General features: G+C 44.2%; 1 protein-coding gene across 1 annotated transcript in view; it reads right to left on the bottom strand.

Annotated features, from left to right (window-relative positions):
• Window positions 1-23,370, bottom strand: part of CC2D1A (coiled-coil and C2 domain containing 1A) — a 3,016,164-nt gene that overhangs the window by 2,280,004 nt on the left and 712,790 nt on the right. Inside the window, exon 10 of the mRNA XM_044057686.1 lies at window positions 16,425-16,502. Within this exon, the coding sequence (XP_043913621.1) occupies window positions 16,425-16,502 (78 nt within the window). The remainder of the gene's footprint in view (window positions 1-16,424; window positions 16,503-23,370) is intronic.

Here is a 23,370-nt window from a genome sequence, read left to right on the forward strand (position 1 = left end):
AGACATTTTTGTTAATTTTGGTGTCGGTTCCGATAGTGTCTGAGAAGGTTTTGTTTCCTTGGAGCTTGTAGAAGTCTGAACTGAATGGCTTCTCTTTTTCTTCTCTTTCTTTGGAGGTGTTGAGACTGCCGCCTCAGAAAGGGCCTCAGAAAAGGGAATTTTTAGTAATGCCTTCAGGGTTAATTTATTTTTCCACACCGCCAAAGTCTGACAGCTAAAGTTTTTACAGAGTTCACACAGCAGCAGTATCTGGAGGTAAGTAATTCCGAGGCTGTAGACACTTGAAAGATGCCCATCAGAGTTGGGCATCCTTCACCCACACACTGCTTTAATCTGGTCGTCCCCTTCTTGTCTGACATAGTGTCACTGTTAATAAGAGACCAATTGTATCACAAAAAATACACAGTTTTTAATCAAAGGCAAGGTATTGCCAAGAACACACCCACAGAAAAGGAAATAAATATATTTTTTTTAAATAAAGAGACAGAAGGGGTAATACCAACAATGGTAAGAGGATTATCACAAGGGTAAGAGAGGGGCTGTACCAACAATGGTACTAAGATTACCAAAAGGTAGGGAAAGAAACTCACACATGAAGTAGAACAGCAGAAGGAACTATGAAACACTAGAGTGAAGGACTAGAAAAATATTCAGTAGGATTTATATATTTCAAACAAATCACTACTTAGCCGAGAGCTGGCTTGGCACATCTGAGAAGTGTGCAGCAAATGAGATCTGAAGATAGGAGAGGGGCACTATGGGTAGGAGTTAGCTCAAGAAGTTTTTGGCTGGTGCGAGATTGTGCATTGGCCAAATCAGTTCCGAGGATGGAACCGTAACCCCCATCAGTAAAGAATTTAATGAACGTTTACAACATAAGATTTATTCTTTTGAGCTACTACACAGAATCTAAACCTTACCACACACAGTAATGGCTTACTTAATGTTACTGACTGCTTAAAAAGCTGTTATTGAAAACGGAAACTGAAATCTAAATCAATTGTAATTGAAGTACTCCATATTTTAAATTAAATGGAACAAGAAGTGGTACCTTTAGAAAATAGGAGAAAATTACATAGAAAAAATGGAATTTGTGGGAAAGTACAGTTGTGTAAAATCTTACCATAATGGTAGATGTCCTTCTCTTCATTGTTGCAGTATTCATTACATTAGGGATCCCATGCCATGGGCGGCCCAATGTCCAGCCAATATACCAAAGCCTTAGGTTGCTTTACAGTAAGCTGTATGTCACACGTATGCTCCTCACATAGCGCAAGGCATAAAGGTGACATCCAGACGTACCATCCTCAAAAGTGAGAGACCCAGTAGGAATGCCAGCCCATGGTAAAAAAAAGAGGATAAGAGCACATCCAGAAGAACAAAGGACCAGGGGGAGAAGGGAGTGTATACTGCAACAGTGAAGAGAAGGACACCTACCATCCATTATGGTAAGGTTCTACACAACTGTACTATTTCTTTCTATTTCACTGTTGCTGTATTCATTATTTAAGGGAAAGTGCCAAATCTCAGGAAGAAACCTGGGAGGAGGAAGGCCCAGTAAAGCCCTCTAGAAAGCCATGAAGGATGGCCTAGTAAAACCTGCTCTAGCTCTAGAGATTCCATCCAACTTGCAGTGCTTGGTAAATGCATGAACAAAACTCCAGGTGGCTGCCTCAGAAAAAAAGAATTAGTATCCAAACCCTTGAAAAACCACCATAAGCAGCCACAGCTCTAGTAAAATGAACCTTATAATAAGAAAGGCTCTTACCACAGAAGGAATAACAAAAAGAAATAGCTTTTGCTTTTGAGATACAAGAAGAAATAGTTTGCTTGTATACAGCTAATCCTAAACATCTAAGATGAAAGGAAACAAAGAGCTGATCAGATTTCCTAAAAGTCTTAGTCTTACTCATATAAGATCTGAGTTGTCTATGCACATCCAATGTGTACAGCACCTTCTCAATGGCAGACTGCAGGGAAAGAAAAAAAGTGGGCAAATGAATAGAGTGATTAAGGGACAACTCATTTACCACCTTTGGTATAAAAGGATTAGTAAGCAAGGACAACCTGTCCTTATGAAACACCAAAAAACGGAGGACAAACCATAAGGGCTTGAAGCTCAGACACCCATCTGGCAGAAGTAAGGGCCAACAAAATTACAGTCTTCCAAGAGCAGTGTTGCAAGGAAATTGAAGCTGCAGGCTCAAAAGGAGCCCGAGTCAATTTTCCAAAACAAAATTAAGATCCCAAGGGGGAGGAGCAGGCTTCCTGGGAGGCTTGATATGAAATACGCCTTTAAGGAATTGTTTAGCTTCAAATCTAAAAGCAAAAGGAAGAGAAAAAGGCAGACAAGCAGAGATGGCTGGTAAGTGGGCCTTAACAGAAAAATAACCCAATCCAGCATTGAGCAATTCACACAGTTAGGAGAGAACCAAAGGAACAGCCACAGAATGTGATCCAAGTTACGAGAAAGACACTAAACAGAAAACCTCTTCCATTTGGATAAACAGGATTTCCTAGTATTGCGTTTCCTGGCCTCTTGCAGGACCCTAAGCACACCCTCAAAAAAGGTGTCTGTGGATTCATACTTCTATCACACACAGTGTTGGTTGAAAAGTGTACAGGTGGGGATGGATGGATCCCTTGTCTTGCGAGTAGGTCCGCCCTGTGAGGTAACTTGTGATAACTGCACCTGGCTAAATGCAGAAAAGGGAACCAATGTTGTCTCGACCAAAAGGGAGTCGTCAACAAGAGGGAGCATTCTGTTGAATTTTGAACAGGACTTCGGGAATTAGGGGAAGGGGAGGAAAAGTGTAAAGAAACATCTCCTTCCAAGAAAAAGACAGAGCGTCCACCTTCCAAACCAGAAGACCTGGGACTCTAGCACAAAACAGAGGAAGCTGTATGTTCAGAGGGGAGGCAAAAAGATCTATTTGAGGAGTACCCCAGTGGTGGACAATGTCCAGAAACACATCCCTGTGAAGCATCCATTCGTGGGATTGGAGTTAAGGACCTGCTCAGTGTCTGCCACAATGTTTTGACCTGAGGGAACATAAACTGCCTGAAGAGTCACTCGAAACTAGATAGCAAGATCTCACACTGATAAAGATAAGACCTTGTCCCACCCTGTTTGTATACCACATCACTGTGGTATTGTCTGTAAATACCTTGAGAGGACCTGGGGAGAGAACAGGATGAAAAGCCTGAAGCACTAGCAGAAGAGCCTTCATCTCTTTGACACGGATGTGTTATTTCTGTTGTAGAGGTGACCACGCCCCCAGCACATTTAGGAAGCCAAATGCTGTTCCCCATCCCATGTATGAAGCATCTGTGAAGAGCTCCTGAGAGGGAAGAGGGCGATGAAGAGGGAAGCCCTGGATTCAGAAACAACTGCTTGATCCACCACTGAAGTTCTTTCTTGAGACATGATAGAAGAGGAACTACAAATTCTAGGGGATGCTTGTGTTGAAGCCAAACTGACTTCAGGAACCACTGAAATTTTCTCATGTGGAGTTTGGCCAGAGGAAGCACAGGGATGTTGGATGCCATGAATCCCAGAGCTCTCAGAAATTCCCTGGCTGTCACAGAAGCTAGAGGAAAAAGAGTTTGAAGCAAAATGAGAGTTAAAACTTTGGGGGGGGGGGGCATGGATGCTAGCAAAGGCAAGGTCTGTATTCCGCACACCAGAAAAATGTGGTCTTGAGAAGGAGTCAGAAAAAAAATTTTGAAGTCTATTGTGATCCCCAGGCTTTGAGAAGAGAAATGGCAAAATGAAGACTTTGTAACAGGATCTCTGGAGAGGATGCCTGAAATAGAAGGTTGTCCAAGTAAGGAAATACGTGGACCCCCTGAATCCAACAAAAAGCAATCACAGGAGTGAGGCATTTGGTGAATACCCTTGGGGCAGCAGAAAAACAAAGGGCAAATCACAGAACTGAAAATGCTAGGAAGCAACAGAGAAATGTAAACCTGTCCTGAAAAGAGGATGAACTGGAATATGGAGATAAGCATCCTTGAGATCCAGAGACATCATATAAGCCTGCAGAAGCATAAGAGGGAACAAAGTCTGAAGGGACAACATTCAAAAGGAGGGCACCTTCAGAAAAAAAGTGTTTAGATGAGAGAGGTCTAGAACTGATCTCAAAGTACCCTCTTTCCTGGGCACTAGAAACATCATGGAATAAAACCCTCTCCAGATTTGAGACACAGGCAACTCTTGAATCATACCCTGAATCAAAAGGTCCCAAAGCACCTCTGGAAAGAAAGGCAGTTGTTCCTGAAGGGGCTGAGGAATACCCATAAAAGGGGAAAGGGACTTCCAGACCATGAAATACCCCCTGGCGGATAACAGACATGACCCAGGAATCTTGAGTAATCTGTAGCCAAGCAGGAAGAGAAACAGAGGCAAAGAAAAAGATGAAAATGGCAGGGAAGAATAGGAGAGTCAGATAGCACCTGCTTTGTCAGCAAAAGGAGACTTCTGACGCACAAAAGTCTGAGCAGCCTTCTCAGGAACAGCCTGCTTGCCACCATTTTTTCCCTTAGGAAAAGGGCGAGATTGCTTATGAACAAAAGCTGACTTACTGGGATAATTTCTCTGAAATCTAGGCACAGGAGGAACAAACACATGTTTAAGGTACTGTAACGCGTTGCCCTTGTCCTGAAGGGAGTTAAACATATCAGCAGCAGCTTCACCAACCAAGTATTTATCAACAAGTGGGGCATCCATCACCTTAGCCTTAATATCACCAGGCAAAGGTTGAAGCCTAACTCAAGAATAACTCATCACTGACACAAAAGCAGCAGCCCTAGAAGAAGCATCTGCTGAATCATAACTACACTTCATGGAATGACCTGGGAGGAAGTCCCTAATGGGAAAAGGCCCAAAGTTTTATCCTCAGAGTCTGGAAGATCACAAATAACCCGACAGGCCTGGGATAGGAGCACCAACAAATACCTGTACATATAGGTATGATAATTCCCAGCCCTAAAAGCCAAGGTAGCAGAGGTATAAAACTTCTTGCACAACCTTTCCATGGTCTGAGCAATTGACGGGACTTGTCAGACGATACAGACATCACCAATGGGTCAGTAGGACACTTGTACAAAAATTTGTAGTCCTCAGGCACCCTACAGAACCTATCAGGTTTCTTGGGGGCTGAGAAGCATTGGAAAATGCATCCAACTAGGCAGCCAGAACAGGAGGAACCGATGAAGTCCTAGGAGAATCCATTTGCAACAACTCATGGTACCTTTTTTGTACCTCAGAAATCAGAGTGCAATCCAATTTAAAGAAATCCATCACCCTTGAGATAGTGTGCCCAAAAGAAATCCCTTCAAAGCGAGTATCAGGACTTGTAGGTTCCTCTTCATCTAATCCGCAATCCAAAGGAGAGGGAATCTGAGAAGAGTAAGCAAGGGCTTCCTCATCCAAATCCAGCTCCACCTCAGAAGAATCATGTTCCCTATGTCTTTTTAGGGGGAGTAGAGGACTGGGGGGGGGACTGGAACAGAAACTCCCTAAGGAGGTTTCAATGCCATCAAAGCACTAAACAAGCCCTGAGTAATGGACTGCCGCTCACTTTGAGGGTCCTTAGGAGCAGGAGTAATATGTTTTCTTCAATGGGATGTCTGTCTTATAAAATGTGGAAGGCTCTGACCCGGGATGGTATTCAATGATGGTAGTAGGGACTTCTTATCTGACTAATATCTGAGGAGCATGCCTAGAGCCCTTGGAGATAATCAGCTGTGGTTCCCCCTGAACGTCCAAAGTGTACGTCGGCAAAGCCTCCTCAGATGTTCTTAAAGTTGGATCCCCAGTGGCCTCCAACCCAGTCACAGCAGAGGAATCCAATGATAAAGCCAGGCGAACCCCAGAGTATTCACGTGCCTTGAGAGAGACATCCAGCAGAGGCTGAACAGCGGAAGATTCCTGCCTAAGCTTTTTGGCCTTCTTCACTAAGGGTGTCCCTTGGAGCGGGAAGTTCCCTCCTTCGTGTCCTTGCTTAAGACGCTGGTTTTCAACACAAAGCACTAAAGAAGGGAGTCTACTGCGAAGGGTTTCAGGCACAAAGCCCTGACAAACAGAACAGTATGTATGGTCAAGCGAGGCATCAAGGCAAAACAGACACTGTTCATGGCAGTCTTTATGGGGAATCCGTCTCCCACACTGGCATTTACCCTTCCTGGATGACATGAAACCCCATAAACAATAACAAAAAGAAAGATAAGTAAAACTCCAATGAGACACTTATCTGTAACAGCTTGGTGAACCAGCAACAGAACAGGTGTTCAGACTGGTGGCAAAATAGTTCTAAGGATAGTACATCTCAACATCACCTTTACGCCCTTCTCTATGTGAGGAGCATACATGTGATATGTGGCATACCTTAAAGCAACCTAAGGCTTTGGGACACCGGACGTCAGGCCACCCTTGTCAGGGTATTCCTAATGTAATGAATACTGTTCACAGTGAAATGGAAGGACATTTTGAACTGTGTTGTGAAAGAATATATATGCCCCAGAAACATTCTACCTCCTAATACATCTGTGCTGCAAACTATGGAACTAGCAGGAGAATCAACTCCCTAGAAAGGCAGGCCTTCTTGAGTGAGTATTCATGTGAAAGAGTACTGCAGTGGTTGCCCAGATACATAAGGGGATACTATCTGCAAGTTTAAGTTTCACATAAATGTATTTTGTTAGACATAAACATAGTAAATTCAACCATATTATAATGTTTTCGTAATCTTCGGCCAAGACTACTGATAAGAATAAAATGTGCTAAAAGAATCTTCAGTATATTAAGTACAAACAGGCTTGGGAACCAAAGTTAAAAAGGTGTGAAGAAATTTACAGGGTTTTAGTATTATTATGAGATACTTCATACACAGTGAAGCAGAAACTCATTGCAGTGCAGTCCACAGAGGTTTGGTACAGACACTTGAGAGTGAGTGAGTGCAGAAATCAGGTCAAATATCCAGCATTCCATAATATTACTTATACTATTCAGGAGGAAAAGAATGATTCTCTGCATAAGGAGTGCAGAACCTACAGGCATCATAATTCAATCTGTTCAGTTTATTAGCACTGTTATTGCAGAAATTAAGATTTGACATTCTGAGTACAAAATTTAAGGACAGTATAATAAGGGCATAATCTACTGACATTACAATTCACTCTTTTTCAGTTTATCAGAACTGCTATTGGAGACAGTAAGTTTAGATTCTGATATTATTGGCATCTACTTCCACTGTAAATAATAAAACATTCTTAACAGAACTACATAGCATGCAGACTTTTATTCTGAAAAGTACACAAAGGTTTGGCAAATAAAGGGGAGAATGGCACCCGTTCAGAACAGTTATGGGTAATTAAAACAAATACATTCATTCCATCCTCATTCCAGTTTCTTTCAGTTATTTACAGTTTATTTCAGTATTCTACAGTCGTGTCAATTCTTACAATGGCAAGCCACCATTGATAGGTGAGCAATATGTGCGGTTAAAGTTCCCAAATCCCCATAGCAACCTTGCAAATATATCAGCAGTCAGACTATGTGTGTTTTACAGAGCAGCAGTGTTCCTACTTCAGAAAATCTACAGTAAAGTCTAAAAAAAAATTTAGACCCTTCAAGCTTCAGAAAGCTTCACCATCTCCAGAGCAGTCAACAAAACTTTCACCTTTGCAATGTGACATCACAGAGCCAACAGAAGCCTTACAAGGGGGAGTCTGAAAAAGCTGAGACACACCTGGCAGCCTTCTCAACAAACTTCAGTTTTCTTTATGTGAGCATTCATTTTTACTACAGTGCACTGTCTAGCTAAATCAGACAGTAAATCTCAGAAAAAATTAAATACATCAGTAAATGTAAATTCCATAATAATGTCAAAAAATACTTATGCAGTAAAGATGCAAGTTAAAGATGCAAGTAAATGTGTGGCTTAAAGTTAAAAACTGGGTAAAGCAGTCTTAAAAAACTGTGTTCCAAAAAATTAGAAGTTATGTACCTACCATAACGTTCCATGTTAGTTGTCTTCTCTCGCCTTCTTTCTTGCTGGATGGGTTCGGAGCCGATCCTCGGCTCCGACTCGGCACTTGCTTTAGCTTAGGAACTCCTTTTACCAGCTCGAGGCAACCCTATATCCCATGATGCAAGGCGGAACTACCTCAGATCTCGTTTGGTAGCTAACCTACCCTGCTAAAGACTATCCTAACATAATTAGGAACACAAGTTCCTAATAGAAGTCCTCATATGAAGGCTCCGGAGGAAACAACCTAATAGGAACTCTTCAAGATCTGTCCAGGCCAGGGGAAGGAGGGAGGGCTAAGAAAGAAGGCAAGAGAAGACAACTAACATGGAACGCGTTATGGTAGGTACATAACTTCTAAATGTTAAGTTGTCAATCTCGCCTTCATTCTTGCTGGATGGGACAGCGTCCTAGCACCTGTATCCCGGGTGGCTCAATGGAACAGACTCTTGAGAACTGTGGAACCAAAACTGGCCCTATCTCTGGAGGCCAAGTCCAACTTGTAATGAGAGACAAAGGTATGGGGCGAGCCCAAGTAGCTGCTGCACAAATGGTATCAATGGGTAGTCTATCCTGAAAAGCTGCAGAAGTGGATAGACTCCTGGTTGAGTGTGCTTTTGGCTTAGAAGATAGCTGTTTGCCTCTGAGAGAGTACACATAGGAAATAGTGGAAGTCAACCATCTGGATAAGGTCACTTTAGATACTGGAAGACCTATCCTGTTTTCTGCATAGAAGACAAATAATTGGTCCGATTTTCTGAATTGTTTAGTTCTATGCAAATAGTACCTGAGCTGACGATGGACATCCAAAAAATGCAGTTTCTGTTCAGCTCTGTCGGAATAGTTTGGGAAAAAGACTGGTAGGTCTATAGATTGGTTAATGTTGGTTTGAGATACGACTTTGGGGAGAAAGGAAGGGTTAGTTCTTAATGATACCCTGTTCTTATGAAAAACCAAATAAGGGGAGCGAATGCAGAGAGCTTAAATCTCGGAAACCCTTCTTGCAGAAGTGACAGCCAGTAAAAATATAGTTTTCCAGGTCAATAACTTCAAAGAACATGAAGCAGACGGTTCGAAGGGAGGTAGTATCAAGGATGCCAACATTAAGTTTAGATCCCATTGCGGAGGAGGATGCTTTATAGGTGGTTTTAGGAGGAAAACTCCTCTCAGAAAAGCCTTGCATAACCTATGAGACATAATGTTATTGTCATGCAGGCCAACATGATACTTAGAAATAGCAGCCAGTTGTACTTTGACTGTAGATGACGAGGATCCTGAATGAAAAACCTCCGCCAGGAAATCTAAAACCGAATGTACAGGAGCAGTAAAGGGGTCAATATTTCTGGAATTCGCCCAAATAGAAAAACGTTGCCACTTGCTAGCATAAACAGTCCTAGTGGACGACTTCAAGGAAGACACTAAAATGTCTCTGACTGAGTCCGAAATCATCGGTAGCCTGGCTAGGGTAGGAAGTGGAGCAACCAAGCAGTGAGGTTGAGAGAATGAATGGCCCGGTGCTGCTGACCCGATTGGTGGATCAAAAGATCCGGAACTGGGTCCAGATGCCAGGGCTGCACCAGAAGGTGACGATGCAGAGACGGAAACCAAATTTGTCGAGGCCAATATGGGGCAATGAGGATCAACTTGGCTCTCAAAGCGGTGGCTTTCTGAATGACTTGTGGAATCAAGGGAAAGGAGGAAAAGCGTACAGAAGTCCCGGGGCCAATCCTGGGTTAGAGAGTCTCTCAGGGTTGGCCTGGAAGGGGAAAGAGAGTGAAGAAATCGGGCACTTGTTGTTTTGAGGAGTAGCAAAAAGATCGCAACAAGGAGTGCCCCACTTCAGAAAAATCTGATCCACTACAGATTGATTGAGAGACCACTCGTGAGGCATCAGAATGGATCTGCTCAGCCTGTCCGCTAATAGGTTGGACCTGCCGGGGATGTGCATTGCTATCAGAAACCGCTGAGAAGAGATCGCCCATTGCCAAAGTCTGAGAGCTTCTCGACATAACGGATAGGACCTGGTCCCGCCCTGTTTGTTGATGTACCAGACTACGGACATGTTGTCCGTCTGTACTGCAATAGTCCCCGTGGGAAGAAAGTCGTTGAGGGCTTGCAACGTTAAAAGCACTGCTCTCATCTCCAGGACATTTATGTGCAGATGGTATTCTATGGGTTGCCACGTCCCGTGGACCATCCTGCCCTGATAATGCCCCCCCCCCACCCGATCAGAGAGGCATCCGTAGTGACTGTGGCAACTGGAGGAGTGGGAATAAAGGGTCAGCCCTGATGAAGAAGAGGGGAAGATATCCACCAGTTCAGATGAGCTCGGCACGACTGTGTTACCAAGACTTCGTGCCTCATCGGAAGACTGTGGTACGACCACTGCGTGAATAGCATCCACTGCAGAAGACGCATGTGGAAGCGAGCCAGTGGTAGAAGAACAATGGCCGCAGCCATAAGACCTAGAACCTTCAGTATAAATCTGGCTTTGATCTTGTTGCTTTGCAAAAGAAGCCGAACGAATTTTTGGATGTCCAGAATTCTTTGATCTGTTAGTCTGGCTAACATTTTGACGGTGTTTAATTCCGCGCCTATAAAGGTGATAGATTGGCAAGGCAGCAGAGAAGATTTTTCGAAATTTACTGAAATTCCCAAACTCCTGCAAAGCTGTAGAGTGTAGTCTCTGGACTGAAGAAGCTGACACTTGGTGGTGGCAGAGAGGAGCCAGTCGTCCAAATAGGGAAACACCTGGAATCCTTGACGTCTCAGATGAGCTGTGACTACTGCCATGCATTTGGTAAACACTCTGGGGGCTGAAGTGAGGCCAAAGGGCAGTGCTCTGAATTGGTAATGACTGGTCCCTAGCCGAAAGCGGAGAAACCTTCTGGAGCGTCTGTGAATCTTTATGTGATAGTACGCATCCTGAAGGTCTATAGAGCACATCCAGTTGTCCTTGCCCAGAAAGGGCAGAATGGACTGAAGCGTGACCATCCGAATCTTGCCTTCTTGACAAATCTGTTTAGATTGCTCAGGTCTAATATTGGTCTCCAATCTCCCGTCCTTTTGGGGACCAAAAGAATCTCGAGTAGACGCCGGATCCTACCTGGTCTGCTGGCACAGTCTGGACGGCTCTTTTCTTAGGAGCTTTGAAACCTCCTGTTCTGCCAAATCCCTTTGACCGGGTGAGATGTCTGGAAGGGATTGAAGAGGTACGGGAAACCTTTGAAGGGGATTTTGTAACCCTCGGATATGATCGACTGTACCCACATCTCTTGAGATAGGGATTGCCAGGCTACTGGGTACAGCGAAATCCTTCCCCGACTGCCTCCAAGGGTGGACAGTCGGGCAACACCTCAGGGGTGCTGAAAGGGCTTCTCAGGAAGAGACTCCCTGTTGCCCTGGTTCTGAGGACCCCTGCCTCTAGGGCGGCGTCTATTATTGTTACCCCCTCTGCCTCTGGGGTAAACTGACCACGTGTGTCCGGTGTAGCTCCTTGGGCTTTACGGAACCACATCTTCCCCTTCTGACCCTTGGGGTATGGTCTAGAAGGAGTGGAAAACTGGACTCCAACGGCAGAAAGAGTTTTACCGTCCTGCTCACACCTGGTCAAGGTATCCTTCACCTGAGGAAGAACAAAGCCGAACCATCAAAGGGGGTATTAGTGAAGGACGCCTTAAAGGGGTCCGCAAAATTACAAAGCCGCATCCAGGCTTGGCGTCTAAGAGCAACTCCTGTGCCTGCGGCCCTGCTCGCTCCATCGGCCGCATAGGATATGAGCCGCATGGAGGAGTTAGATATGGAATTCAGGATTGCAAGCTGCGAGGCAATCTTTTCCTGAGCCCCAGCAGCAGAAGGATCCTGGACTACTTCACCTAGTTCCTTGAGAACATCTCGTTGAAGCCTGGTGAAGTGACAAAGATAATTCAGCGAACGCATAGCAAAGGTCGCTGAAGAAAACATCCGCTTTCCATACCTGTCCATGGTCCTAGAATCCTTGTTAGGAGGATGGACAGGTACTGAAGGATCCGCCAGTTCCTTCTTTGTGGCCGCCGCCACCACCATAGCATCCACAGAGACACCCTTGGAAACGAACTGTTTGTCCGAAGGGGCCGTGATGAATTTGGATGGTCTCCTGGGGACAGGTTCCACAGAATCTGGAGCCACGCCTTCGAGCCACTACCTGCATCAGTGGGTCGAAAGGCGGAGACACCCAGGAGGTGGAGGGTCGGGATCCAAAAGCCTCCAGGTATACCGACTCATCCTCGGAGGGGTCAATGGAGGCCAATTCCCCTCTGTTTGAGGAGCTCAAGGATGTCTGAAAAGAGACATCCTCAGAGGGGATCGTGGGAACCCTCCGACTCATCTAAGTCGGTATCAGATGTAGTAGACTCAGGGGAGTCTGTGTGTTTCCTCTTACGTCCTCTTCGAGGGGTTCCCCTGCAGGATCAGGAGAAACCTCGGAAGAGGAGGAAATTCCCAATGGGGAAACCTGGGGCGATGGATCCCTGGGCCTGAGAGCAAGAGGCGTCTGCAGGCACTGATGAGGGAGGAGCTAGAGGGATGGACCATTGACCAGGCTCAGAGGCCAGGACACTCCTCATCACCTCAAAGGCTCCCTCCCGGGAGGCCGGAATATCCCCGCTCCGAGGAAACAGGAATGCCCGGCTCCACTGAGAGGGAAGGCTCTGAGGCCGATGTCGGTGCCGAGCTTACCAAAGCCGAAGCCCCGAGAGGGAGAGTGGGGTCGGACAAGGGTCCGATGCCACTAGCCCCTCGGAGCCGACAAGGGAAACCCGGCGACGGATCCCTCCAAGGAAGGTCTCAAGGAGGAGATCGGAGCCGAGGATGACGGAGCCGAAGGATGCATTGGCTCTGGCATCGAAACAGTCGCTGTCCCGAGAAGCTCCGGCTCCGAACTGCGGTGTGGAGTCGGAGGACGAAGTTCAAGGGGTAAGGCTATAGCCGAAGTCTGATGAGACGGGCTATGGAGCATTTGGGCCAGTGCCTGAGACTTCAACAGCCTGCTTACCACCCTCTCCAAGTCGTGGTCAGACAGCCTGGAAGATCTCGAAGATCGGCTCCGATGGCTCCGCTCCGACAAAAGAGGAGACCCGGGCCGAGTGGATACTCAGTAACGAAGGGGACCGAGATCTCTTCCGGGACGGAGCCATCGGAGCCGAAGTCCCCTGAACTCCAGATGGAGCCGAAGGTTTCTCGGCTCCGATGCTGGATAAAGTGTCGGCTCCAGCCGGAGCCGACAAGGCTACAGTAGATAAGGTATCGGAGCCAGCCGGCACCGAACCCACTATCTTCGAGGCAGATACATTGGTTCCAGCCGGAGCCGATCTCGGCTCTGACGGAGCCGGAGCCACCGGAGGAGGCTTAGATACTGAAGCCTGAGCCTTCGGTGGCTTAGAAGGTTTCCCAGACCCTGCCTTCGAGGGAGAACCTTCTGGCTTAAGTAAGCCACGGAGGATAAGTTTGTTCCTCCTTTCCTGCAGGACTCTCTGGCTAAAAGAGTGACACAAAGCACAGGAGTCCTGCAGGTGCAAAGGCCCCAGGCAATAAACACAAGAAGTGTGACCGTCTGTCAGAGACATTTTCTGACAGCACGAGTCACACTTCTTGAAGCCTGAGACCTTGCCTTCCCTAGACATATCCTAGGTGGAAGAGACACAGACAAACCCCAACAAACGCACAAATTAATCCCCTACACACAACACACAGGAAGGGATTAACACTGGGGTTTAAGGCCTAACTAAAACTTTTACTGTAAGGAAGTTATAAAAGTTTGAAAAATAAGGGAATAGGGTGGGCTGTAATCCTACAGACTACACTATGACTAAAAAGGGGAAATAAAAATACTAACTAAGCTTTTTCTTTCTTTTACAAGAAATTCACTTACCTCTGCTGGTAAAGGAGACCTCTTTCGCTAAGCGGCAAACGAGATCTGGGGTAGTTCCGCCTTGCATCATGGGATATAGGGTTGCCTCGAGCTGGTAAAAGGAGTTCCTAAGCTAAAGCAAGTGCCGAGTTGGAGCCGAGGATCGGCTCCGAACCCATCCAGCAAGAATGAAGGCGAGATTGACAACTTAATATCATTCATTTAAATTTCAATGTTATTAGTTCAGGAATGTTAAATCATTCCAGGCACAAAAGGATTAAAACAAAGCGTTTATATTATGCTGTCGAAAACTCACTGTCGACAGCATAATAATCGACATGAAAATGTCGAAACCCCCGAACATCGAACACACAAAAATAAAAACCCAAACACAACACAAATTGCTTTATGCAGGGGGGCAAGCACCCCCCACACCCCCGCTACTTAAATATACCAACGCAGATATCGCACTACATTGCAGTAAATGGAAATCTCCCCTTATGGAGATTTCCGTTTACAAGAGTGATGACTTTCGCTTTCGACATTTTGGTGCCAACTATCAGCTTCGATATTGTCGACCTTCAACAGGGTGACGCAGACCCAAAACAAAGACTGACACTGTAATGAGCGAGGTAACATACACACTTTCCTCATGATTCTCAATATGATTCAGCTGCTAATATTAGTATGGTTTCAATCTTAAATAATATGCAAATTGTAACAAATTCTAGTTTACAGCCTTTAGATATCAAGGTAAATGCTACAGCACATGTAATTCAAATTACAGACTTAAGTTTCAGGATTGCAAATGCAGATGCAAACACAGTCAGGGTATTGTAACGTGCAAATTTTCAGACAAAACACAAAGCAAACATCTGCAAAGTCTCAAGTTCACACTATTTCAAATATAGATGCTCAGAATGTAATAGCTTCTAGTTTATTGTTTTCAGAAGCCAGTGCAAATATTGCACTGAGGGACGATAAAAGGGATCAGACCGTAGATTTTGATCAGTTTCATACAGTAAACACCAGCACAAATAATACACAGACTTCAGGACAAAATAATGAAGAAATGCATACCATAGCACAAATCAATTATATTACAAGTGTTTAAGGCAAAACGGAGAAGAAACTCATACAATAGCTCGTCAGTGTTGATGCTAGTATTATAAAGTGGATTTTCAGCATATCTGTAAGGGGTGTGGCAGTCCAGCACTAAACCAGATTATTTATCTGTCGTTGTTTAAGGTACAGAGAGGCATGACAATATTTCATTGTTTACATAAAAAATATGGAATAATGTGCTGATTAATACAGACACATCAATTTCATTTACAAACAGATGTTTACTAGAGGGCATGACTACAGTTATGTTAGGATTTAAAGGGTCAAAGGTTACAGCAGTGAGAAGTTTGTAGTGTGACAGCACCGTACTAGTTATGGACATGTCAGAGTTGCATGTTGTTTTAGACTTCAGTAACAAGATTTTGTGGAGAAATAAAAATGCTGCAAAATGAACTGTAGTGCAAGTAGATGATAAACTACCGATTCATGTCAAGCAAAGCTACTCATTGACCCTCTAAGAAAAATATTGATGAGTGGATGGGAAATAGAAAATTCACCCCAGGGATCACTTCTGAAGCACTGCTTAACAGGGGCACAGAAAAATAATTTTCTTGTGTGGCGAAAGCCAGGGAACCTTTTTGGCTAGGCTTATACAGGCCCCAGGGCCAATAGCCTAGCACCTACCTATGAACCTATTAATACAAGGAACATGTTCAGGAGGAGTGAGGTTTAAGGGAAGGTAGGAATGCACCAATTTATGTAATGTTTCAGTGACTAATTGCTAAAAATAAAGAAAACATACATGCAATGTATAAGGCATGAATATATGACGGATATTAATCTGATTTTTTTAAATATATGGTTGCCTATGTCTTAAGCAATAATTTAATAAAGGTACATATTAAAAAAGGAGTGGAAGACACAGCACAGCCAAAGCCAAGAGTAACAGTAATGTGTCACAGAAAGTGTCACTAACACCCATATGGATTGTTTACAGACCGATGTGAACAGTAATAACAATGAGTGACAAGGCTGTAACACTGACAAAAGGATGGCAATATGGATTAACATCAGAAAACACTCCAAATAACACATGCAACAACACACAGGAAGTGTGAAGTGTCAGAAAGCTACAGAACCCTGCAAGCAACAAACGTCACAAACAGTAGCAATGAAAGCAGTTGCCAATGGGGGAAACAGGCTGACTGTTAGGATGCAAATAAAGGCATCCGCCCTGCATACCACAAATAACAGGAAAAACTCTAACATGCTATCTTGTTACATGGGTAGTTAGGTACAGGGATACAATCAGAAACAAAGCAAATGCAATTAATGAATTGCACTGAAAACCAAGCCAGGAAAAGAGGCATTAGGCAGCACTTACAGAACAGATGTCAAAGCCAGCATGTATTACACAATATCAGAGAAGAGGCCACTCCTACCTGTTGTAACTGGAGAAACAGCAGCAGGTGACATCATTGGCTGAGGAAGCTGACGAGAAGGCTCCTTTGGTAACATGCCTGAAAAACAACAAATATGTTTTCTTTCCCTGTTTTTAAGTTCAGCTTTATTTTCCCAAATCATAGACACCATAACTTGACCAAAGCATACAAGATGGTCCCTGGAATGTACCAAGGCACACGCTGATTAATCTCATATACATTATTATATAATCAGACAATCGGAAACCCACCAAATTTAAGTTTTGCATCAGCCTGGCTCTGTAGCAAAGAGGGATGGAGCCCTTACTGTGACTCAGGCAAGCAGAGTTTGAACAACAGCTCCAGCACAGGGGGAGGCAGGCAGGGACGGGGAGTAGTGAGGGGCTTCTACCTTCTCAATTCTCATGGAGGATAGGGTGGGGTGGGTTGCATGCACTCATGAAGTACATGGGAATGATGTAATTTCCCTGGTGGAGACCATGGAAATGACTTCTCGATTTCAGATCTTAGCCGGCAGAGATGCTTGCTGACAAAGCTCATTGAAGAAGTGGGGGAATGCCCAATATGGTTAGCCCACAGCACCCCCCACTCCTCTGCACAACTTCCCTGAGAGCTGCAGATAAGATGGTCCCTCTTGGACAACTGTCGTCCTTGGTAAACAGAGAATAAATTGGTCTTCTGGCTGAGAAGAGGCCAATGATGAACAGCAGTAGGGAAAAATAAGCAAAAACAACAACTAAAAAAAATCAAAATTGCATGAATGCATCCTGCTGAAAGCACTCTTCAATTATGTGAGGAACACAGTACTTAAATGGTCAGAGTACTGAATTCTGATGTTCTGCAGCTCATAAGTTGTGCTGCATTAATGAACTTATTGATAAATCTATACACATATATATTACATTGTTTGATGAGCTGAATGTTTAGAACCTTGGAAGGCTTAATGCTGACGTGCTACTTCTGACTGTTGAGTGGTTGTGTTTGCTAATCCTCTGTTAATGGATGCGTATGTCTGGTATGCATCCATACCCCATTATCACTTTCCTAGCCACTTGCGTGTGCTGCTAATTAGTGTTGCTGGTAGGGAAGGGGCAGGGCTACTATTACTGTCTGCATAAAGCAGGATCGTTCACAAGTTTTGCTAACTATACTTCCCACAGTGATAGAAGAACATTGTGTATATGGGGATGTGGACCACTACTGAGGCCAACACCCGCATGCCAGCTATGGCTGTATAGTGTTGGAAACAGGTGCTATGCCATTATGACATAGACACTGTATACTTAATGGGGTTTGGCTATTACGCAGTCAGTATGGAACACTACCATTTTTTACAGGGGGGGGGCGCTCAAGGTTAACAAGGAATGCGTTCTGGCCAAGCAATGCAGTATTTTCCTAGTCAGTACCTCTACATCAATCTGTGGTCTGATGCGGGAATACGAACTTAGATGCCCTTGTAATAAACTACCTCATTTTACCGGAATAACTGCCGTGGGACACTGAATAACCACTTAAGCTGCAATAAAGTCAAGCAGACACAGCCTCAGTTTCATGTTTGTATCAGAAGCATGGATCCATAATACCAAAGAACATTGATTCATGTTGCACTGTAAATTTCTGGCAAAACAAAAGAGCAAAGTAAATGGAAAACAGAAACAGAAGCTTGGCTGGATAAAAAGGTGGTGTGCTTAATAACAGAAGGGGGGAGGAGCAGGTACCAGCAAGTTGTAACGGTTAAGCAGGTAGGCAGAAAAAGTGAGTTAAGGATGGGGACTATAAGCATGGTGAAGACCTTCTAATGAAAAGTGAGTTAAGGATGGGGGCTATAAGCATGGTGAAGACCGTCTAATGAACGCAGAAAACTGAAGTGAATATCATCCTCCTCTTTTGATTCAATTTAATGCATGAGCCACAACTGAGTCGAATGTTCATCAGTGAAGTGCTTAGTTAAAAATTACCGGTGCTATAGAGTGTAATTTCAAATAATCCAGTCAGATGCCTTATCACTAGGCCACAAGGGCAATCACAGTTATGTTGATGACCACAGCAGGACTTGAACCTACAATCTTCTGATCCAAAATCATGTAATTCTACACACAGTCACAGCTTGAACCTAACCCCCCCCCCCAAAAGGAGTGAGGCAGGTATAAAACCAGTATAACATACAGAAATTACTTGAGAGGGGTCAAAGTAATTGCTGCTTGGTTAAGCCATTATGGACCTGTTCTCTGCGTCTCCTCAATATCATAAGCCTGTGGGTTACGGTCTGAAAAATCAAGAAACAGTAGACATCAGTGGAATGGTCACTGATTATAACACCTCGGTTGACAGTAATTAGCTATTTCAATTAAAAATTGAAGGGAATAGCACAAACATATTTATATAAGCACAACAGATAATAAACTGGGGGTGAAGCTGAAACAAAAAATTGTGAATGGGACCCACATACTGCCTAGTGAGTTAGGCAAAGTGGAGAAAATAAATCAGAGGTGATGCAGTTATAATGACTTGGTGGTTTAACATACTTGTGCAGTGAAGTGTGACACATGCATTATGTATCGTGTATGACACGTGCAGTATCATGACAACTTTAATAAGGCTTCCAGTTACGAACGAAAGATAAACTGAGCATGAAAAGAGTACAGTACTATAACTATACAGATATCACTGTCACCTGCCGATGATTCCTGCTGTAGTAATGTATTTGTGTTTCTGACAATTTTTCTTACTCGCTGTTTTAAATTTATTGCTTTCTTTCACCAACGCATTCACTATTCTGGTGTGTATGTTTTGTACATATCTGCATATGTTATAATTGTATATGTACCCACATTTTGGAGCTCTTCTCCCCAGGCCTTCAATAAAATGGGGTCCCACCCACTCAGAATTTCCCACTAAGCAAGCAAGGAAATAAACAAAACAAGTAAATGCCCCAAACCAATACTTCACAAATGTAACCGATTTGGCCGAAAGTATGGGGTTTTATAATCATACTTTTGTCCTGTCCCCCACATAACACATTTTTTTTTTCTGGCCAATTAAAAGTTAATTTTTAAAACCCCTTTTCCAAGTCATTGTCTCTACACCCATTAGATTTCAAGTTAAATTAAGGTTATGGGTGAATAATTTAAGTTCTGCAAAAGTCTTCCTGAGATCATCCCTAATAGCCAGAATGACATACTTTTCTTCTAAAACTGCCAGCTGTTCAGTATCAGACAATGTCACTTAAATTGTAAACATGGAATTCAGCAGCTCCTAAGATCTTCTGAACCATCTCCTTCTTCTGAACATTGTCCCAGGCCTGCTGCCTCTGCCTCTCATCCTGGCTGGTCCTTGAACAAAACTTCTGTTGATAACGTTTAAAAACGAATCTTGAAAATAACCGTTATCCCATTTCTCCACATCATGGTACAGACCTGTTGGAAGTCTGGTACCATGTTTCTATCGCAGCCTTTCTGACTGTCTCAAGTAAATGAGAGGATATGGTTGCCAATCAGTTGGAGTTACTTTATTAGAAGGCCCAAAGGAAGCTTCTTGCTTAGAAAAACTAGAATGCATCAAACTTTTAGCCTTTTCCAAAAAAAAAAGTATAAACTGAACCAGAAGAGTATGCCGAAGCGTACATCTCAATTTTTTATCCCTGGTAATCTTTTCTTTCCAGTCCATTCTCTCAACATTGTCATAAACAGGGGTAATAGTTACAAAACCTAGACGGTTAAACACTAATTAATGTTTGATCTCTGTGCTCAAAAAGTACAGTTGTGTACACTTACCATAAATGTAGATGTTCGAGCGCATTCACTGTTGCAGTCCTTACAAAATGGGTTATCTGGCCCTGGGTAGCCCACAGTCGGCCAGAATACCAAAGTTCTTGGTATATGACGTCGGCTGCCTTCGGTTTTAAGCCTGATGTCAGGTACAAAGGAAGGCAGCCAATGCCATTTCCTCAGTTTTTCTTGCCTTAACTGTCAGCAGCCCCCAAAAAGGTTAGACCAGGAAAAGAAAAATCCAGTCTGTGCCCTAAAAAAAGGGTGATGGAAGGGGGGGACCAGGACTGCAACAGTGAATATACTTGGACATCTACATTTATGGAAAATGTACACAACTGTACTATGTTCATCGTGTTTCACTGTTGCAGTCCTTACAAAATGGGTCGATTCCCAAAGCCCAGGAAAAAAAAACAAAAGGGAGGAGGAACACCCACTATTTAAGGGTTCTTTAAGGATACCCTGCAACACTGCAGTGGCAAAACCAGACCTGGACTCAGAAAACAAGGGTAAATTGTAATGTTTAGTGAAAGTGTGGACAGAAGTCCAGGCAGCTGCTTCCAGGATGTCCCTAGTAGGTACACCTCTTTAAAAAGCTGCTGAGGTAGAGGCTGCTCTAGTAGAATGGGTCCTAATACTCTGTGGAGGAACCTTGCCATGCTGTAAGTAACAAAAGTGAATACAATGAGCAATCCACTTAAAAATGGTCTGTTTAGAAATAGCTTGCCCTGAGCTCCAGGAGCAAAACTGACCAACAAGTGATCCGACTTTCGAAAAGGGTTTAGTCCTGTCCAGGTAAAATCTAAGCTGTCTATGCACATCCAGGGAATGCAGTAACCTTTCCCCTTTATTCTGAGGATTGGGAAAAAAGATAGGCAGGTGGATAGACTGGTTAAGTGTCAGGCTAGAAACCACCTTAGGCATAAAGGAGTGATAAGTTTGAAGAGAAACCCAATCCACATGTAAGATAAAAGGCTCTACTGCCAATTAAGGCCTGAAGCTCAGAAACCTTCGAACTGAAGTAATAGCCAAGAGAAAGGCAGTTTTCCAGGACAGAAACTTCAAATCTGCAGAGGCAGCTGGTTCAAAAGGAGAGAGAGTAAGTTTCTCAAGTACAAAATTAAGAACCCAAGCAGGAGAAGGTGCCTTTCTGGGAGGCTTTAAATTGCTAGCTCCCCCTGAGGAACTGTTTCATCAAGGGATGAGAGAAAATGGGTTGCTCAAAGGAACAATGAGCAGAAATAGCTGAAGCACGAATCTTGAAAGAAGAAAAGGAAAGTTCACCATTAAGCAAGCCTGCCAGATAGTCAAGAATAAGAGGAAGAGGAGGTTGAGAAGGGTCTTCCACTCTAGTCTGCATCCAAATGGAGTAAGATTTCCTAGTGGTTGGCCTCCTGGTCTCACGAAGGACCTCAACCACCTGTTGGGAAAGGTTTAAATTATGAGCCAGGCTGCCAAATGCAGAGTCTGAAGGTGAGGATGCAGAATTGTCCCCCCTCCTGAACCAAGAGATCTGGTGTCAGGGGAAGATGCCAAGGCTGAGACTGGGAGAGACTGCAAAGTAGTGGATACCAATGTTGCCTGGGCCAGTCTGCAGCTATGATGATGGCTCTTGGTTTTTCGTCCCTTATCTTTAACAACACTCTGGGAAGAAGAGGCGGAGGAGGGAATGCAAAGATCGATAGCTGTCTCCAGGGAAAGGACAGAGCATCCACTTTCCAAGCTTTGTTGTGATGATCCCTGGTGCAAAAGGTTGGAAGAAGGTGGCTGGTCAGACATGAGAACAGATCCACCTGGGGAGTGCCCCAACACTGAATGATGCGATAGAAGATGGTTTTGTTTAATTGCCACTCGTGAGGAACCAGGACCTGCCTGCTTACCTGGTCTGCCAAGGTGTTGAGCCTTCCTGGAAGAAACTGAGCTATCAGATGAATGCCCGTGGATGCTGCTATGGACCACAGTATCATGCTTTGTCTGCACAGGGGGTATGAGTGAGTCCCTCCTTACTTGTTGGTGTACCACATGATTCTGGTGTTGTCTATCTTGACTAGAAGAGTACCAGGAGAGAAGATGCTTGAAAGCAATCAAAGCCTGCTGGACTGCCATCAATTCCTTCAGATTTATGTGCAAATGAACCTGTTGATAGTTCCAAGTCCCCTGGATGCATCTGCTCTCTAGATGTGCTCCTCAAGCGTAGTCTGAGGCATCTGTGGTGGGAGTCTGGCTGGCAGGAGGTGGACAAAAAGGCAGGCCTTTGTTCTGTGCACAGGCCGTCGCCCACCAAAGGAACTCAAGTCTACAGGCAGGGAATCAGAGGAAGAATCAAGTCTAAATCCTGAGTGTGTTGACATCAAAGGTTTTTGAGGTACCATTGCATTTTCCTAATATGCAGTCTGGCATAAGGAATCATCAGAATACAAGAAGCCATGAATCCCAAGGCTTGCAAGAATTTCCTTGCAGAGAGCTGGGTCATGCATGCCAAATTCTTCAAGTAATTTGAAAGATCCATTTGTTTGTCTTGAGGGAGGAATACCATCAGGGCGGCTGTGTTCAGACTCATTCCCAGGAATACAATCTCCCTGGTGGGTACCAATTTTGACTTCTTTTCGTTGATAGTGTAGCCCAAAGAGGTGAGAAGGTTCTTTACAAAGTCCAAATCCTTTAGAAGTTGCTCTGGAGAGTTTGCCTGAATAAGACAATCATCCAAGTAAGGGTAAATTTGAATGTTTCTTTGTCTGCAAAAAGCAATGACTGGAGCCAGGCATTTTGTAAAACCTCTGGGAGCAGTAGATAAGCCAAAGGGCAGTGCAGAGAATTGGAAGTGCCTGTTCCCCGCCCTGAAAAGAAGGAACTGCCTGCAGCTTTCCCTTATTGTGATGTGCAGGTAAGCTTCTTTGAGATCCAAAGTCACCAGCCAGGAATCCTTGGCCAGCAATGGCAGCAACTGCTGAAGAGTGAGCATTTTGAACTCGGGAATCACCAGAAAAGCGTTTAGAATGGACAAATCCAAAATAGGGTGCCAGGTGCCCCCTTTTTTGGGAACCAGGAAAAGTCTCGAGTAGAAACCCTGGCCTATCTGTAGTGCAGGAACTGGCTCTATTGCTCCCAGGTTTAACAAAGAAGAAAAGTACAGTTGTGTACCTACCATAAATGTAGATGTTCGAGTGTATTCACTGTTG

Source organism: Protopterus annectens, chromosome 15.part0, assembly GCF_019279795.1.
Source record: "Protopterus annectens isolate FY-2018-M chromosome 15.part0, PAN1.0, whole genome shotgun sequence".
NCBI lineage: Eukaryota > Metazoa > Chordata > Ceratodontiformes > Protopteridae > Protopterus > Protopterus annectens.